The 19,418-nt window shown below is 35.0% G+C and overlaps 1 protein-coding gene across 5 annotated transcripts; it reads left to right on the top strand.

Moving 5' to 3' along the window:
- Window positions 1-381: 381 nt before the first annotated feature.
- On the top strand, window positions 382-14,654 carry LOC100644245 (longitudinals lacking protein, isoforms H/M/V). Of its 5 annotated transcripts, none has more exons than XM_012320948.3 (6): window positions 382-1,106; window positions 1,693-2,046; window positions 2,149-2,502; window positions 3,152-3,281; window positions 9,649-10,202; window positions 10,987-14,654. In XM_012320948.3, the coding sequence occupies exons 2-6, from the start codon at window positions 1,735-1,737 to the stop codon at window positions 11,242-11,244; spliced, it is 1,608 nt and encodes a 535-aa protein (XP_012176338.1). In that variant the 5' UTR covers window positions 382-1,106; window positions 1,693-1,734; the 3' UTR covers window positions 11,245-14,654. The 5 variants fall into 5 exon arrangements, with proteins under 5 accessions (XP_012176338.1, XP_012176335.1, XP_012176339.1 ...); XM_012320945.3 differs by having other exon boundaries at window positions 383-1,106; window positions 9,646-10,202; XM_012320946.3 differs by lacking the exon at window positions 382-1,106 and adding an exon at window positions 1,115-1,317 and having other exon boundaries at window positions 9,646-10,202.
- Window positions 14,655-19,418: the final 4,764 nt, after the last annotated feature.

Genomic DNA, 19,418 nt, shown 5'->3' with positions numbered 1-19,418 from the left:
CAAAAATAATTTTATTCGCTTTTTGAGATATGTTGAATTGTTTCGAATATTAACTTATATGTGACGAAAATAACTTCGAACATAATTTGATATTTCGAATTTTTCTAAAAAAATTCAATCTTGTAGTCGAGCCTTCAAGGATTTCATAAGCCTCGAAAGTTTTAATGATTTTGAAAACTTATACATACATATCATGGAACTGCGGATTTTTATGCAAGTTCATATTTTTATTAACATAAGTATGGAAATGTAATCTACGTAAAAATTTATTTGATCTATTAAATATTATAACAAGTACTTCACTTTGAATGTTTTTATGTTTTTGCATATTACGTGCATTTTGTACATTTTTGTAATTTAAAATTTCGCATAAATGCATAAAAATCTGCAGTCTACATATAATTTCTTATATCTTATTTTCTATATCTTATTATTTAAAACACGTTACTCATAAATAATCTATGATTTCCTAGATTCACGCACTCAAAACTTAAAAATTCAAGAATTTCATCGAATTATGTTCGAAGCTATTCGAATTTTTCCAATATTAAAAAACTTTAAATCACTCCGAAATAAAAATTCAAACGTCCATAAAAACTTGTATCTTCATAATCGTACATACTGTCTTATCATCATTAAAAAATGTACAATTCTTAAAAAAGAGAGGAAAAGAAGAAAAAATATTTCAAAAGATGCAAGAAACGTAGTTTTTGACAGATCCTCGATAGATGTCACTCTGAGTCGGTCGCTATATTGATCAAGTTAGATTTTCTAAGGACGCACGTTGATAAGATCTCAGTATTTGTCGATTGTATGAGAAATTTACTCACGATATCAACATATCTGTCGGTGTGATTTTTGTGGAGTTTACCGCGCGCCATACGTGGTATCTTAATTTTTCGCCTATGACGTCATTTGTGAATTACACAAGCGTCACCGCTCAGTCTGTTGTGGAAAATTTCGTCGAATATATGGCAGTGTCGAGCGAACACTGTTTTTCCTAATAAACACTGAAAACAATCTCGATATCGGAGTGCATCGTGTTCATCAGCGGATACCCTGTTAACCACGATATTATCGTCGAGGAATCCCTGTTCGGACTGAAAGTGAGCAATTTCGCTCTGTCTGCCTTTTATCGCGATCCTCACGAGTCTATATCTATTTGTTGTGTGTTAAGCGATTGTAACCGTATTGTTGAACAGTCTTACTTTTCTTTTATCTTCTTAAAAAATCATTTGCGATAAATTTCAACAGTTGCACGAGTAGTTTCTACGTTTTTTTTTTTTAGAAATGACAACTCGCTTCTTCGCAACATAGGTTGGTAAATTCGATTCGAGTTTTTGTCGTCATCGAGTGGCTCGTTTCAGTTAAATTACGACAGCAGATAAATTGTATTTTCATCGCAGGTTATTTAATAATTTTGTATTCCACGTAAAGGAAATTATACATTTTGACGATGGTTTGATGTTTATAATTACTGACATGAACTTTCATCAATAATTTTATTTATCACAAGCTCCTTGTTTTCTTTGTTTTTATCTTTGTGGAGGTTGATAGAAATTTATTCAACATTGTTTACTGTTTATTTTTGGAAATCTCGTGAAATGAATTTTGTTAATGATATATGATATGGATATTATTTCACATTTATATATTTCATTATGGATAAATAAGAGAACAATGATTTTACAGATATAGTTACAGTGTTTGGAAGTTATTTGACTATTTGCTGTGATGTCGATGCAACAGTTCTGTTTGCGGTGGAACAATCATCAACCAAATTTCATTTCGGTGTTTTCGAATTTGTTGAACAATGAGACTTTGGTGGATGTGACATTAGCTGCTGAAGGCAGACACCTTCAGGCACACAAAGTTGTTTTGTCTGCATGCAGCACATATTTTCAGTCATTGTTTACTGTGAATCCTTGTCAACATCCAATCGTCATATTAAAGGATGTAAAATTCTCTGACTTAAAAATCATGGTTGACTTTATGTACTACGGTGAAGTAAACATATCACAGGATCAGTTACCATCTATCATAAAGGTATTTTGAAACATTTCAGAATTTATTTTGGTATCTTTTATATTTATTACAGTAGTAATAATGTAATTTGGTATAATTTTCCTTGTATTTTTTTTTTTATAGACTGCAGAGAGTTTAAAAATAAAAGGACTTGCAGAAATGCACACTGCTTCTTTAACCAAGTGGCCAAGTGGTAGTAGCGAACCTGGAGGAGGAGATCGTGGGGAATCTTGTTCACCTAGCCCTTCTCCATTATCACCATCCTTTCGTAGAAAGAGGTTAAGGAAATCATCGACAGGATCAACATCTGGATCTGGTGAAAAACCAGAAGAAATGAATGAAATTACTTTAGTTGCCACGAATATCGTAAAGCCAGAACCATTGATAGTTTCGCAAGAAGGTAGTGAAAGTCTAAGAAGACCTGTTAATACTAGTACTGAATCTCAAGGAAGTATTGATGAAGATCAAATATCGATCGTAAGTATATCTGTTTAACATATTCATTGCAATGCGTATTTATATAGACTTTCCGTTCACGTCATTTATGTCCCCACTTCTTATAAGCGCCACGAAATACAAAGCAAAGATGGAAGCGCACGACAAACTAGACGACAATGCAAAAAATGCTATGAAGAAAATGTGAAGAAATTTGGTCGAGAATTTGCAAAAAATCGCACAAAAAAAGTAACCACATTCTGTGGAGATTGTACTAGTAACCCTTATTATTGCTTGCCGTGTTTTAATGCGGTTCATCGCAATATGCCCATGTAATCATTTAAAAATTGTTCATGAATAAAACAGTGTTACATTGTCTACCAATGCACCTTGTTTATTATGCTTTCTTAATACTATTAAAAACTAATATTAATCTTAGGAATGTATAAGTAACAATGTGTTATACATATTTTAAAATAATTTAAAGAATCTCCAATCTTCAGAGACGTAAATGGAAAGCTCAGTGACGATTACCGGTGATCGTCATGGTATTGAATGTGTTAAATATTATTATTCCTAAAGTATTTATATATAAAAAGAATATAAAATATTATGTTTATTAATTGATATATTAATATCATAGTTAATTTTTATATAAGGTATTAAAACATAAAACTGTTATTCATTTCAGATGAGTAACATGGAGAATAGTTCGGCAACAACCCCTGCACAAAGTGATGGCTCAATACAAGATGTGAGTCAACAATCAGGAGGAAATGTTGCACAGAGTACAGTTTCTTCACAACCACCCGCACATCAAGGTAAGTAACTTTCCTTAATGTGTGCAATTAGTTTGAGATTATTTTAGGGTATTTGATATAGATTTCTATATTTAAATATTTATAACATATATTGTAAAATAATGTAAGAAGGAACTTTAAGACTTCCAAATATATTTAATAAAAAAGTACTTGAAGTTTATCATAAGCGGTAATTTTAAACAATATTAGGAATAGTTTTTGTATATACAATACAAATAGAATATACAATATAGATTATTTTAATTAATTACATGTAAAGATATATATCTTAAAAATTAAGGCCTTTATTAATAATTAGATTTTACAGATTGTCCGAAAGAAAGATTGCTTATATTTCAAATACTGTTTCAATTTTTATCAAATATATGTACATATATTTGGTAACTCTGTTCTTTATTTATGCACAAGCGGCAATAATTCAATTTTAAATATGCATGATGTATCTGTCTCTCGCACAAATATCTTAGTAGTTTAGTAGCGAAACACAATCTATAGTGAACGTGGTGGGTATCAAAATTGCATGCGAACAAATGATACTTATACACATTATATGCTGGCACAGATGCGTTTAAATGTACTGCACAAGGAAAATCAACAGACGTTTGACATGAAAATAGAGCGAAAGTTGAGAGGAAAAAAAGATCATAATTAGTAGTGCAAATTTCTATAAGGCTAGTCTCATTCATGAAATTCATCATGGTACACAGATACATAGCACACAATGTATAATGTTCTTTTAGAGGACAGTAAAATCGGGCCTTAAACATTGTCAAGTGTGTATGTGTGCCTTACTCTGTCCTTTAATTCGTGTAATAAAAAGCTGGACACATTTTCCTATATCAAAAATATGTATAACAAATGTGCTTTAAAATGTATCTGTGCCATGCCACGATATTCTATTCTTAATATTCCCATATGTATACCATTATTTCCACACAAATTTTTACAAATATATTTCCATTCTTTTCTGCTTACAGCTTAGCATCTTTATTTTATTTTCCTACACACATAGTAGCATAAAGCAATACATTTCATTTCAATTAGATATCTTCTTCCGATTCTATAGTCTAATTACTACGATTAAGCCAATTATTGCCGAATTGCCTATTTTATTTGTTATTATCATACGAACACATTACCGCTATCAGGTTTCGATATATTTATATCTATATATATATATATATGTGAACAATACATTTTTAATAATCACGATTTTATTATACTACACGAATATTTAATTTCTTTTTGCCTATTAAAGATCCTTATCTATTCGATTTCTAAATATTCCATTTGAAAAGGCAACACACGTCTCATAAGTATTATCTATAATATATATATATAATATATTATATATATATATATATAATATACACCTATAATTAGTATTTATCTTTGCGCCAATATGAAAACATACATATTGCCATTAACGAAATAATATTCCTGTGCTCTGACCAAAGTATGAACCGGTCTGTTCCACAGGATTGCAATGGACTATTATGGAGCATACATATCCACGTTTCGCTCTGTCCTCGTGTCAAACGAATCTGTCGATCCAAGCGTCATCAGCTTTTACCACGCCCGAAATAACAGCTTCTTCGACCATCAGCGATCAGTACTCTGGTACCAGCACGACTGGTTCCAGTTGCGCCCTGACGAATTATCCGAACTCCTCGCACGGGACATTGCAGCACGCATCGTCGAGCGGCCCATCACCGTCGGCACAGTGCCCGAGTAACTGCCAGAGTCCTTGCGCCAGTCCGCAGACCGCAATTAAAAGGAAACGATCGACAAATCCGCAGGCAGACGAGAATTTTATCAGGGCGTTAGACGCCGTTCGATACGGCGGTATAGGGTTTTGTAAAGCAGCCAGGATGTTCGGCGTGAACAATCGAACACTTTGGCTGGAATACAAAAAGCGTGGTTACCCAAACAATCGACCGAGCTTGAAATCGAGGGTCAAGCAAGAAGTGAATTCCTCACCACCGCCAGCCCCGTCGGCGCAGCCGGTTAATTCGCAGAGTCCTACGCCCATGGGCCCTCCCACCACCCCACACAGTACACACAATACCCACAGCACGCATACCATGCTAACCACTCATAGTCCTCATACGATGTTAAGTGGTTACATCGATAGCAGGCATACGGATTACGCATTGCCCAGCACTACAATGCCAATCAATTTACACGGCGTTAACTACAACGCGATGTGAGCCACTGGCTATGACACGCCGATACCAACGGTCACTTGTATAGACGAGCTTGAAAAGTATTAACTACCGAACAAGCGTGTGGAGGAAGAATTTTAGATCGGCAATACTCATCCAAAAGAGAATGCGTATTCTCTCGTTAAATGAAGAGAAACGATACAATTTTAGATATTTTCTTTGCCTAGTTCATACGTATCTATAAAAGTGCTTTCCGACTAACGCAATGATCTCGAACAACTGGAAACGTCAGTATATCATAGTTTATACACTACAGATTTTTTACATTATGGATATATGTATATTATAATGGAAAATATCGTCGCTGGAGCTCGTTGACTTGTAATTCTTAACGATTGTACATATTTCTTTCCTGGCTGGTTCAATCCTAGAAAGAAGTGGAAATCTTGTCACTGTTTTGAAAAAACAGGATCGTGTAAGAGCTAAATAAATAATTTCATCAGATACTCGCTGGAATCAATTAGAATAATAAATTGTGAGTCAACGAGTGGACGACAGCAACTCTTTCTCGTCGAACACCCGGTAGTTCCGGCGAAGGGTAAAGAAAAAAGAAAACAAATTTTGAAACAGGTTCCTTTAGTTTAAATCGTATCTTTTGAAATTTGAATTACACACGAATGTGATAGTACAGGAACGACCATGTACTGAAGGCATATACTTGCTAGTTTGTAATTTCAGATATTTATGGGCGAACTGTCGAAGATTTTTTTAATTTCACGTTTTTATCAATGCACGATCGGTCTTCACACGAATATCGATATAATCTAAAGTTGGTGGAATAATCTTACGCAGATACGTCGGAATTATTTCGCTTTTTATCAACTTTAGCCTGTACCATGCCGCGACATTTTTGTACATAGTGAATAAAAGTAGCGATAGTGAAACATAGATCAAGAATATATTACATGTATTTGCACATTAAAAAACTCGTAGCTAATACATCCTACGAAATTAACGATTTATGTACGAGCGAGGAGTGAAACGCAATGCGTCGTCAATACATGTATTACAATTAATTTGCAAACGTTGGAAATGAGCATACATTTTCTGACGGATCATAATTATCTGTAAAGAATATCTAAACTCGTTTATATTTTTTGTAACAAGTATAACAGTTTTTGTGAGGGTTGCAGTGTTTAAAAGAATTTGTTCAAAATTTTCGACGGATTATTCCGCCTAAAAAATTCTATTATACAGGGTGTTTCATAAAATATATAATTGTAAGGTTAATACAATTATGAAGTGGAGAAAATGTCTGTGAATCCTGGTGATTCAGTCGAAAAAGTAGTTTACCGCTGTATCTGCGATATCATGTAACATTTAATTCAAATATAATTCTCGTTGTTTTTGCAATACTGTAATGACACGATAATTGCCAGAAAATCAGGTGACACGGCCTGCAATTATCGTTTATTTACGGGACTTGATCCTAAGTATAGATACGGATGCGTTGTTTTGTCGAATGTAGAGGGCGATAATGCGAGTGATAGAAGAAGAAAAAGAAACAAATATATCTATTGGTTTAAGTTACATAACGATGAAATATTTTTATCTTTAATTTTTTATGAATAAAAGTTTTATCAATTGTCAGGTTTTTCTGACTGAAATAAGATCAAACACGATACAACTTGAGACATATTTATTTATTTAATGGCATTAACTTATATTTAAATACCTATTCAAAATACCCATTCAATTTTCAAAAAATCAGAAATTAACAATTACCATTGTTAAATTAGTTGTTTTGTGGATATTTTTATTGTTTCGTGGATATTTGAATTCGGATCAAGTCACACTATACTTAGTCGTCGAACTTAGCGGTATGTGTCAAAGAGAATGCCAGGACCTATTGAGAAGGGTTATCGCTCCCAGTGGTGGGGATGACTTTCGTGCATTTGGGAGGAACATCGCGTCTGGTAATCATTAAAACATTGCTGTATATCGAATGAGACATTTTATAGCACACCCTGTACATAGAGGCAGCAGGCTACAGGGTATAGTAGCACGATTATTAGCGTGCAGGGTCACTTTAGTACAAATACTGTGAAGTTCTTGTACTGTCTTTCGTTTTGACCGAAAATCAGGTAATTTTTTAACGTATTCGTATTGTTCTCCGATATTTACGAAGGATCAAATGTACAATTTAATTTTTTTCAATTTCATCAAAATTTATCGTAATTTTCATTGGTGAATTATCTGTTTTTTTTTTTTTTAAAGTATGTAATTAATATCAATATGTATATTATTTACATATATAGTTGCGATTGATTTAGGATGTTGTAGCCTATAAGTGGTAATTAAGTGCAATATCCGCGGGAACAAACGTTTTCTTGATTAACTCGTCGATCTGTTAACGTACAATTACATGTATAACATAAAGAGCAGAAGAAAGGAATAAGGGAATAGAACAAAGTAATGCATGTATTGAAAAATAGATGTGTACGATGTGACAACTTGTCATTGATGGTTCGAGAATTGTGTCAATTTTCTTGGAGAAATGATTTTAGTTAATGTTAATATTCGATTTTCTAATTTCTTTTACTACGAAAAAAAAAGATTAAAGATTAAAAGATTAAAGTTTCTCGAGAAAATTAATTGTATAATAATTTTCCTGATTTTATGTTTAAATAGAAAGAGAGAATGATCTATAAGTGTTCCATTGAAGCGAGAAAATATTATATTACGACGCTAGAATTAAAACAAATACTATCTTCTTGTTTAGCATTTAAATAGTCGCAAATGAATTTTAACGACAATGTACATAACATAATTTTTATGTTTATTTGTACGAACAAGTACTATCAGTCATTTTTGCGTACTTGGCATTTAATAGAGTTGGAGATCCACGTTTTTAACTCGTACATGAACTAAATAACGAAAGATTTGCAAAAAGATTTGCAAATTTTTGTTCCTCTGTCTTCGTTTCTATAAATTAGACTAATAATGAAAATATCAATTCATAAAGTAATTGCATTGTAAAATAGTTGAATTGTAAAATGTACGTAGGAATGGAAAGTTTTTTCCGAAATTTTTACATCGATGACATGAAATCTCAATGAAATTCTTTTATTAGAAGATAATTGACTACTCGAGATAACCGACTAATCATTTCTAGCGGAAATCGAGCGCGTCTCGCTGTTTCCTGTTTTCGTTCCGAACGTCTGTACAAAACGATAGATGAATATAAAATGTTAAAGAAATGTTGATCGTAATGTACACTATCTTAAACATTGATACTTCGTAAAAAAAAAAGAAAGAAAAACAGAATAAATAAGTGAGGTGTAAAAAAAGCAACTAGTTTAAAATCGGTACCGAATTTTATATGCAGAGAGTCGAGTTTTGATGTGTCAATGTTATTGTATAACGCCTTTAATAAATCACGTGAAGGAAGAATGAATTAAAAGTTGTTTTTGGCCAGGCTTACGACTCTGTTCACGTAAGATATCCGTTTTTTTATATCTTTATTTATGTAGCGATTTTTCTGTATAAAAAATAAACTTTTTTATTTGCGAAACACCATCTAACTCTTTCAGCAGGAAATATCTGTGCCCGCATATTAATGAAATTTTGTCGTTTGCATACACAAAGAGCACGTTTTAACCACTATCACCTAATTGTGAGTGTTCAGTAGTTTCAGTGCTATAGTTTGTTCAAAATTAATTCAATTACTCATGGCCATTGAATTCTCTCATTCCTCTTATGATCTTGTATATCGTTTATATACAACTTTATTAGTTTCTATATTTGCAGCAAAATTTTATATATCTAGAAATCAAATTCCATGAAATTTACTTTACACAATAAATTTTACGGTACGTTTTATCAAACTGTTCATAAAATATATTCGAAACACAAAACATCGAGTCTTTCTTATCTATTTTATTTTAATTAGACTATCCTATGCAAGAAGTTAGATAATAACATTATAATTATGATGGACAAACTATAGTACTCAGCCAATTACTAATTACTAAATAAATCGCCGCAATTACCGCATTTAATAAATTATCCCCTCCTCCGCGTATAAAATATCATCGACGCTTTAAAGAAAAAGTTCAAGAAATTTTGTTTTAAATGTCCACTTTCATCCATGTCACCTCTAATCTCAACTTCTAACATCGTTTCCCTTTCCGTTCCAGTAGTCTGTAAGCAGGTAGGCCCGAAGAGGTGTCGTCTGTTGCGTCAGCCCCGGGTGAAGAAGGAATCGAATCATTTGTCGCCAGACAGCGAGACATCTTCACCTCATATCGTCTCGTCTTCTATCTATATGACGGCGCCGACGTTGAACCTGCCACAGACGTCGAAGAGCTGGGAGGAAACGAGAATCTCGTCGCCACCGCAACCGATTCTGGTGAACCAGCCTAGTCTGTTAACGGTGACCACCTCGACGAACCTGTTGACCGTGCCTCAGCCATCCTATTTGATGAAGCAACACTCTCATCCGCTCTTGTCTAGTCAGCAACAATCCAGCAGTGGGAATTACTGGATACACAGGCAACACTCGAACCCAGAGTTCCCCAGGAGGACCACCAGTCCATCGATCGTTGTGGAACCGGCGCCTGTTGTTAAAACGGAAGAGGAAATCAAAGAGGAACCAACTATCGCTACAACTACTACGGAGACTACCGCAGGGTCCACATCATCTGGCTTGAGGGTGAAAACCACGGAACTTAGGCGGAGTTCCTCATCTCCACAAGTATGGTATATTTAATAGTAGAATGCGGATGTTTATGCACTTACGAAGGATTTAAAAGCGCACACATATAGAATGTTCAAAGTATAATACGTACTTGATACGTTGCTTAGCGAGCGGAACAAATTTCTCTGTAAGTTAGATTCCCTGAGTTGTGCTTATAAAGCTATGAAGCATACACATTCGCAGTTCAGTTGTTAGGTGATAGCATTAGGGTTTAAGCGTTAGAGTGTACAGACGATCAATCATATTGTTGATATTTTAAGATTCTCAACGAAAATGTAATTTGTGAATAAATATTGACGATATTGTATTGACGATATGTATCGATCCTCTCAGTTGAGAAGCTTGAAATATTAACGATATATGTTGATCGTTCGAGGGCATCCTAAAGTTGCGACGCTTAGAAAGAAAGAGTTTGGTAAAACTATGGCTTATTAAACGCAGAGGACTTGTATAAATAATTTCAAGAAAGATATTTTATTTATACTGTAAAGTATTTTCTGAGAAGATACTTTGGTTACTTTTAATTGAAGATTTGTAATGTTTATTTATTTGTATTTACTTTATTCTATCATTTTCATATTAATGTATCGAGCTATTAAAAAATTGGACCTCCTTGGTACGTATATGTGTGATTTATGGCTTAAGTGAAAAGAATTTTAGTTCAAATAGAAATTCTTCATTTACATGTTCCGAGGGGATGATTCTCATTGGCAGGCGTCTATAGACAAAGTGTTGGAGCAATTACAAAACTAATTGATAAAAAAGTATAAATTTGTTACAGACGACGGGCAGAGAGTCTCGAGAGAACACAGGAGACCTACGATTCGGTCACTGTCCAGTGTTACGGCCAGGACCAGCTCTGGGTTGCAAGCACTGCTGGAACACGATAGACGCTCACGGGAGGACTCTTCGAAGGAAAACGAAGTATCATTGTCCGGAATGTCAAGCCAACCTTTGCATCGTTCCCTGTTTCCAAGACTACCACGAGCAACGACGAGAGTTGAAGCTGAAACCTTTACCGAAAACCAGTTCAGTTTAACGCGTTTACGTCTGTAAATTCGGGTTTTCGAATCGTACACGTCAATTTTGAGTGTGTGTCTTTTAACAAGAATTCTTATTCACAAATTGAATAAGAATTTTTCGATTTGTGATTCACAATCACCGAATTAAGTTTTGTCCCTTCGTCGAGGTTCAGTTCTGTCTTTGTATACATCGATACACCTTGTTGTACGATGTTTGTGAACCTTGACGATGGAAGTACCATGGGAAGTTAACTATTGAAGATTTAAAAGAACCTGAAGGACCTGGAATAACAAATCATTTTTGTCCACTGTTTTGTGCATTGTCATTTGCCTTATCAAATGATATTTGGAGATGAAAGCAAAGAAGAAGAATTGAAAACGAAAGTTCCTAAGGATATTATTAGAACGACACGGGCAATTGTAAATTAATTCTCTGATTTATTTTCAACTTATTTTCAGTAGGAAAAATAATCTCTAATCTAATTTATAAGTGAAATTGAATTTATGTCTCTTGTTACTGGCTTCAGAAATTTTATGCATAATTTTCGTCTGAGAAATGCATGTATTAATAGTTTCACTGTTTTATCTAATCTGAAACAATCTTTATTTCTAGTGATAGACATTTGAGGGAACTAATTTTTTAAAAAAGAAAAAAGTCCACGTTTCCTTATCAATCGTATAATTAAAGAAACTATCTTTCTTGGGCAATTTGACACACAGGAAGATACAATGGAAGTCTTCACTAGAATAATGAAACATTAGTTCTGAATTTTTGACTTGCTGCATACTAAGAACATACAAGGAAAATATAGATTCTACTTGACAAGTAGAAATATTACTTAATCGACGTGCACTTAATTAAATCCAATTAACACGGATTAAACTGAGACTTGATCAGACCAACAGTTAATACCCCATCAAGTTCAATTAATTTTAACTTGAACACATCCCAATCCAACTTTAATATAAAAACTTAACCGTGGGCTTATGGGATCCAGCAAAGAAAAACTCAAGCTTAACTCATGGAAGATCAAGTCAAACTACCTGAATTGTAATCTGAGCTATCACAAACACACGTGCAGCTCTACAAATCCCAACCCATACGATTTATTCGATTCGACATTAAGTCCCAAATCATTTGAGATTTACCTAATTAATCCAAATCTAAATTTCTCCTTTAACAGACCAGAAAATCGACGATCGAAGTAGATTGTCATTTGAAAAGAACAACATCGTCCAATGATCGCTCCTGCAATGACGCACATGTTGCGTCATCGAGAGACTCTATCTGCTGGCAACGTTCGTCCACAGATCTCTTAATTAAAAATTGTATTGCTCGTTTCACGACATGCGTCTAAGAATTTCCTCAGGAAGTAAACAGAGTGTGTTTGGACGGAAGATATCTGTGAGGCTTGGAACAGCAGGAGACGCGGCTTTGACGACGCCGAGCGTCGCAAATATTAACACGAAGGAACGATGGTTTTACGTCCGGGAATTGAAACGAAGCCACGGTTGAATCCCGTTAGAGCAGCATCCTGCTTTCCCTCCAAGAATATCCAGATATTTGCTTATCCTTCTTCTCCTCGCCTTTGTACTCTGTCGTACCTTCTTCATTGCATCAAAAATTGTCCTCTACCGTGTCTCGAGAGAAAAAGGAACGTCTGGGTATAATTGTGAATTATACGTTAAATTATAATTGTGTAATTTATACCATATCGTATATAATTAATCTAAGAGATGAGTTTCAAGGACAACAGTTGTTTGCTATTTAATTATACGTTAATTGTCGTTCTTTTGTGAACTCGAGAGGAACCCGACGTCGTTCTCCTAGAACTTCTAAGTTGATTAGAAGTGTACAGGCTGTTTCATATAAGCAGAACGAATCACATAGATTTTTCGAAGGCAGAGGAAATATTGCGATGTAAGAATCGATAGACTTTTATATAAGATTCTGGTTATTTGAAACACTCTGTAGTTTTGCATAAATACTCACTGCTGTAGCCTGTTTATGAGCAACTGGTTACTCAAGGCCGTTTGACCATGTTGAATATTCAATTAAATATATAATCAATTAATTATATTGTCTCTTTCTTATTCTAAAAATGAGAGAAAAAGAGCAAATTTTGTAACAAAATCGACATTTGTATAATCATTTGGATACACATATACGTACAAATATAAATATTATATATATATAATGTGCAATACAAATACTTATAAAAACAAGTAAATAAAATACGAGTACTTAAAGAAGGTAAGCAAATAAAAATACACGTACCATTTGCTTACTCTATTTAAATATTATACACTGATCTTAATTAAAATTGTATGCGGTAATGACTATGGGACCTGAATAGATAAACAGGCTACAGCTTGTTTCTACCAATTAATTTATTTGTGGCCGTGTAAATAACTTGATGGCTTAACTGTACATATGTACTTCTGTCGACTTCCGGTTCCAAGGGAACTTTATACATTGATATTCGCGAAACAGTGGGATCTGATCGTTTTGATATTAAAGGGAGGTCTGCGTGCTGGCTATCGTGTCGCAGATCTCCAACGAGCCTTCGTTTCCAGTGAAACGTGTATTTTCTGCATTTATTCGAAGAACTTTTTGTAGGATAACAAAACGGAAGAATCGATTGGTTGCTTCGACAAGAAGCAACGGAATCGTCGCGTTCGTCGAGAGAAAAAGAAAAACGCGAGAGGAAGAAACAAAGAGTATAGTTTTCTACGAACGAAGGAGAGCAAGGAGTCGTGTCTTTGAAACCTTTGAACCTTTGCTGAAAATGAAATATTTTGCAGCCATTTGCAGAAATTCTATTATATTAGATACATATAATATGTATAGAGATATATTTGTTACAAAATGAAAGACGCGGCACGTGACTTCGTGTTGTCGCGAAAGAAACGTGCACGAAACGAGAGTGTGCGCGCGTGTGTGCATCGTATGCAATTTTGTCCAGATAAACGAATATTTTCGGTTCGATGTACGGGAATGAATGCGTTAAGTTTGTTTTAAGAAAGACATTGTAATATAAATTGGAGGACGGATATCGAGGAAATATTTCGTTCTTCCATTTAGAAGAATCTTTTTTGTTTTCAATGGATACACCGTGTCGCTTGTTAAGACAGAAAGAAAGAGCTTGGTACAAGAGAAAATGTATTTTTCAGCCTGTTTAAGGATGCGTTACGATATTCTACGTTCTGCAATCACAAAGATGTCTCGCGCACTATACAAAGTAAAATATAAGACGTCAGAGAATGTAGCATACGTGCAATATATTTTTTCTCGGCATCACGAGTATATTATGCGCAGTTGTATCGATTAAGTATATTTTATGTAAAACTAGCGACGTAAGTTCGTAAGTTAAAATAAAAAGAATGTGATCCAACATGGCTGTAGTGACAGTTATAGGAATACGTATCGTCGTCTTTTCTGTTTATTTCGAAGATATGATCGCGATACGGCTTCGAGACAGAATTAAGTTCTGGTATCTTTTTTATTGTTTTTTCTGGATGCAAATTAAACGAATAGATTTGCACATGTATGTTTATTAATGGATCTTTAATGGACTTTTTTGTACGACTTTCAAGCAAATGAATTCACTTTCACGACTGTCGAGATTATGCAAAGATCAGTCAAGAATTTGACTCATTCTACGAGTTAAAGTTTAAAGTCCCAAGATTATCGAGCATTCGAAACTTAGAAAATTCCCTGGAAGTTCTTGCAAAGTACCCAAGATCACGAAACACAAATTTTTCAAAATGCACAATTTCGACCAAACGTTTGGAAAAACGAAACACAATCGCACACTTATCCATTTTCATCCTTCTCCGAGTTGAGGATCGACTTACTTTCAAGACACCAAGCATTCAAAAATTCAAGGAAATCGAGTCTTCATAGGAGTCTAGAAAATTCTACAAATTCTTAAGACTATCAAACATAAGTTTTCTAAAATTGCAACTTTCACCTTAAGATAACACGAGGCTCCGCATTCGAAAGCACTTTCGTCCAATAATCACGCACCCGTACATTAACACAACGTGTGATCTGAAGCCACCGTTGATCGTGTTCTCGTCTTGTAAACCAGTAGTCACCTTCTTACAAAAATCTTATTCAAACTCAAGGCTACCAAACATAAATTCTCCAAAGCTGGAACTTTCTATTCGAGTTGAATGTCACGGTGGTCATCGATCACGCACGTGTTACTAGCAACAAGTCTCTTAGGACGATGGAAATTAGGCAGATTTCACCGACTAACGAATTTCTAAAAACGAATGGTTTAATAAAAACACAATAAAACGTAAACGAAACACAATATAATGTTTTGCAAAATTGAATGTCACGATGCGATATATTTCGATTTGTCGCGATTCCTGAGTTAAAATATATCAAATTTACGTGACAGTGAACGCGTTAATGCGCGAGTTTCATCTTGCTCAAACGCGTTACTTTTCTTTCCTGCGATATCGTATCGCTGATACATCAATAACTGTGCGAAGGGACAGTTTTTCCATGGGCTGGTCCGCAGGGTCAGCCAGTTCGTTTCTTCCCTCGCAAGCTGACGCCAGAGGAGAGACTCCCTAAAGCGTAACACGACGGAAGAGAGGACCGTCATCTTGGATCCCCCGAAAGCCACGGTGATATTGTACGTGCAGCCGCTACCCTGTCGACAGCTGGCTCCCTCGTCCCGTTTCCTACACCAAAGGATATAACGGTGCGTTTCGATCCCGCTTCGGACGAAAAGTCACGGATTAATCGTTTTGCACCCTTCGCTCGCGTCGACCTTGCAGCGAGCCGAACCTTGGGGCCGAACCTGATCTCGTTAGGGTGACGTTTAAATCACATTATGCAGACTGATCGGTTTACCAGTCGGTGGAACTGAGATATTATCGGATCAAGATGCTTGTCTAATGTGTTTAGACTTATTGTTCATTTGTTGGTTCATAGGTTTTGGATCTTTTGGACGTTTTGGTACAGGTGGATGATCTTCTAAGTTGATCATGTGTATAGAATGTTACAAAAGATTGGTTTATCGCTTGAAAAACAGCGATTACATTAAGATGTTTCTTTCTGTGTTGAGATTTAGATATTGGTATATGATATGGGTATCCATTTTATTCATTTTATTCGACATTGTCATTGTTATACATTTTTATTAATCGATTAGTCTCGTACTTTTCTTTGTTACAGCAATTCCATCACATTTCTATCTAACTCATCCTATCACACATATATCCACGTATAGCGTCTTTTGTTTCGAACACTTCTATAACTATGTTTTTAATTTAATTTATTTAATTTGATTAATTTAATTGTTCGTCATAATTTCATACACTTACCGCGGTAAATTCTTAGGAATTTTAACGACTCTTCATAAAATATTAGGTCGTGCCAAAAGCTTCTTTCGTTTTGTAAGGAAATAATAGATGCACGACATTTTTCGTATTATATTATTTTATCGAATTACGTATGATCCATTTTGTTCCGATAGATAACAAAAATGGTCGTGCACCTATTATTTCCTTGCAAAACGAAAGACAACTTTTGGGACAATTTAATATCTAAATCAAAGTCTCCCCTTCACTTTGCACTACATATTTCTTCACGCAAATTTCATTTCCGATACTCGTGTTCATTCCAATTGCTATAAATTTTAAGCTTTAGTCGTCGATAATTCCAACGTTAACTGAAAAGCTCGATATGAAAAAGAACGTGGAACTTCTCGATCTTCGTCTACCTTGGCACAGAGGCGTTTAGAACCAGTTGTAAGTCGATCGAACACAACGCAGGTCCACTTAAAGAACACTTAAGGAGTCGTAATTTCATCTGTTCTACCATCAATCATGGTCGTCCATCAATCTGCGATTGTCTCCAAAATTTGGAAAAAAATCACTCGTTCGGCAATCCCGGATTATTCAACGAGATAGTTTCAGTTTCAGTGGAAGAGAATTGAGTTTGAGAACCGTCGTGGGGTGCTGTGAACGCGCATGTCACACTCGCGGGGGTGGAATAGCGACAGTACCGAGGGCGGAGCCATAAAACAAGCCTCATGGCTACGCGTTCCCTCTTTCGTCGTTCCTCGAACGATAACCTTTAACCTTATCCCGGTCGGCCGTTAAGTTCGGCTGAACCTTCGGTAGCGATGAAAGTTCATTCGACTTGAAGGTTTCGTGTGCATACGTTCAAGGATTAATCTGTTAATGGCCGATGTTATGTCAACGCAACATTTCATTCGCGGTTTCTGATATTTTTTTTTTCTTTCTTTTACTTAATTTACGTTACTGAATTTTACTTTATTTTAATATCGAGGTTGCAAGAGGAGATTTTAAGGATTTGATCAATTTTCTTCGGGGAAACACAGGAAGAGAAACATTAGTAAAGTCTATCTTTTTTTATATTTTGTTGGTAAGAGGCTTTCGTAAGGATTTGATTAATGTTTTTTCTTTTTGAATATTTGCTCAGCAAAACACGAGGAGAAGGATATTATTGATCTGTGTTTTTTACATTTGGGTTGCAAGAAGAAATCGTCGATTAACATCTTTTATTTTGGATTGTTGTTTAGTGCAGTGCAACGAGAAGAACATTACCAGATTTCCTTTCCCAACGTTAAGCTTGCAAGAATACAAAGGATTTGCATAATATTTTTAATTTCTAATTTTTCGTTTAATAAAATAATAATAAGAAGAGAAACATAATTCTATTGACCTAGTTTTTTTTAGAAAATCTAACTCTCATTTGAAGGAATAACCAAATGTAAAAAAAGGGAGAATAATTCCATCATCGTTCGACGATCAAAAAAATTGATTCCCATTTTTGAGAACGAACAAATATTAAAAAACGGGGATGAGTAATTCAATGACCATTTGATAGACATCAGAAAGTTGATAAGACGATCATCTGATAGTACATACGAGTCAATAAATCAACTGCTTTGGGATGTTTAAAAGACAAGAGCGAAAAGTATCGTTGTGGACACAGCTGACGGGCCTTCACCGATTATCCTCGCTAGATTTGACACGCTATTAGCCACGAAGTTCTCGTGTTTGCTTAACTATCGATTAACCGTACTGTTCCACTGAAGCCCGCAAACTAATCACAGGTGTTTCACTGTATTCTTTCTTACTTCGTACAGGTTCCATCCCCAAATATAAGAACCAATGATCCTGACCGATCTCTGTCCTGTTCAATTCATATCATCTGCATCTTTGTATATTTATATTGCCATAGAATCTTCTCTAATAACAATTTACTTTGCTTCTGCTTCTATTTCTATCCTCTCTTTTCTTTTGCATGTTTAATCGAGGTATCCATTTTTCTGTCAAATTAGGATACCGTGCTATGAAACGTAATTTGAAGAATCGTACGACGAAGCTTATGTTACGATTAATTATCAATTGTTACAATTATATAATTACACAAGCAACTGAACACTTCAGCTGATTTATCAAGACCGATCGAAAGTAATATTTCCTTCTTCCTTATGAAATCATCAGATCGTAAATCGACACCTGCATATGTCACATAAATATCACGTAATCCTTAAAAACTGTCACGAGCGAAAGTTTACCGCAGCAAATCTTTTTTAAATTAAAAAATGAATAAAGATAAGTAAATAGAATGAAACATTTTAATATTATTCGATACTAGATATAAAGAAAATTATTCTTTACAGTACAGTACATATGATCGGAAAGTTCCCATAAGATGACATTTTATCCATGGTAGCCTCTAAAATGTGAAACTTTCTACTCCTTTCTTCATTCCACTTCGACAAAGGGTTAGCTAAACGTCACTTGCACGCTACTTCTTCCCTCTCGGAAATTTTTCCCATTTTCGTTCCACTTTCCGAACAATTGCGTTTTCAGTTTCTTCAAATCGTATGCATAGGGCGTGGATTCATCGAGAGATCGATACATCCAGCTACGATGACGGCTAAAGAGTGGCCAGGCCACGTAACATCGGATCACGAGCGAGCGGATATTGCTCAACGATTTGAGAAACGCAAATAGAAGTAACAGAGGGATTAAAACAGTTTGTGGTCAAATACAGAGGCCGTCTGTGAATAGTGGAAACGGTGGATCGGTGGTTGTTGTCTGGAGGATCCACTGGAACCGAGACTCGTCTTTCTATAGGATCGACGAGGCGTCATAATGGTCCCGGGGTTTATATTCAAAGGACGATCTC

Source organism: Bombus terrestris, chromosome 3 (assembly GCF_910591885.1).
Source record: "Bombus terrestris chromosome 3, iyBomTerr1.2, whole genome shotgun sequence".
In the NCBI taxonomy this organism is placed as follows: domain Eukaryota; kingdom Metazoa; phylum Arthropoda; class Insecta; order Hymenoptera; family Apidae; genus Bombus; species Bombus terrestris.
This window is presented reverse-complemented; position numbering and strand designations above follow the sequence as displayed.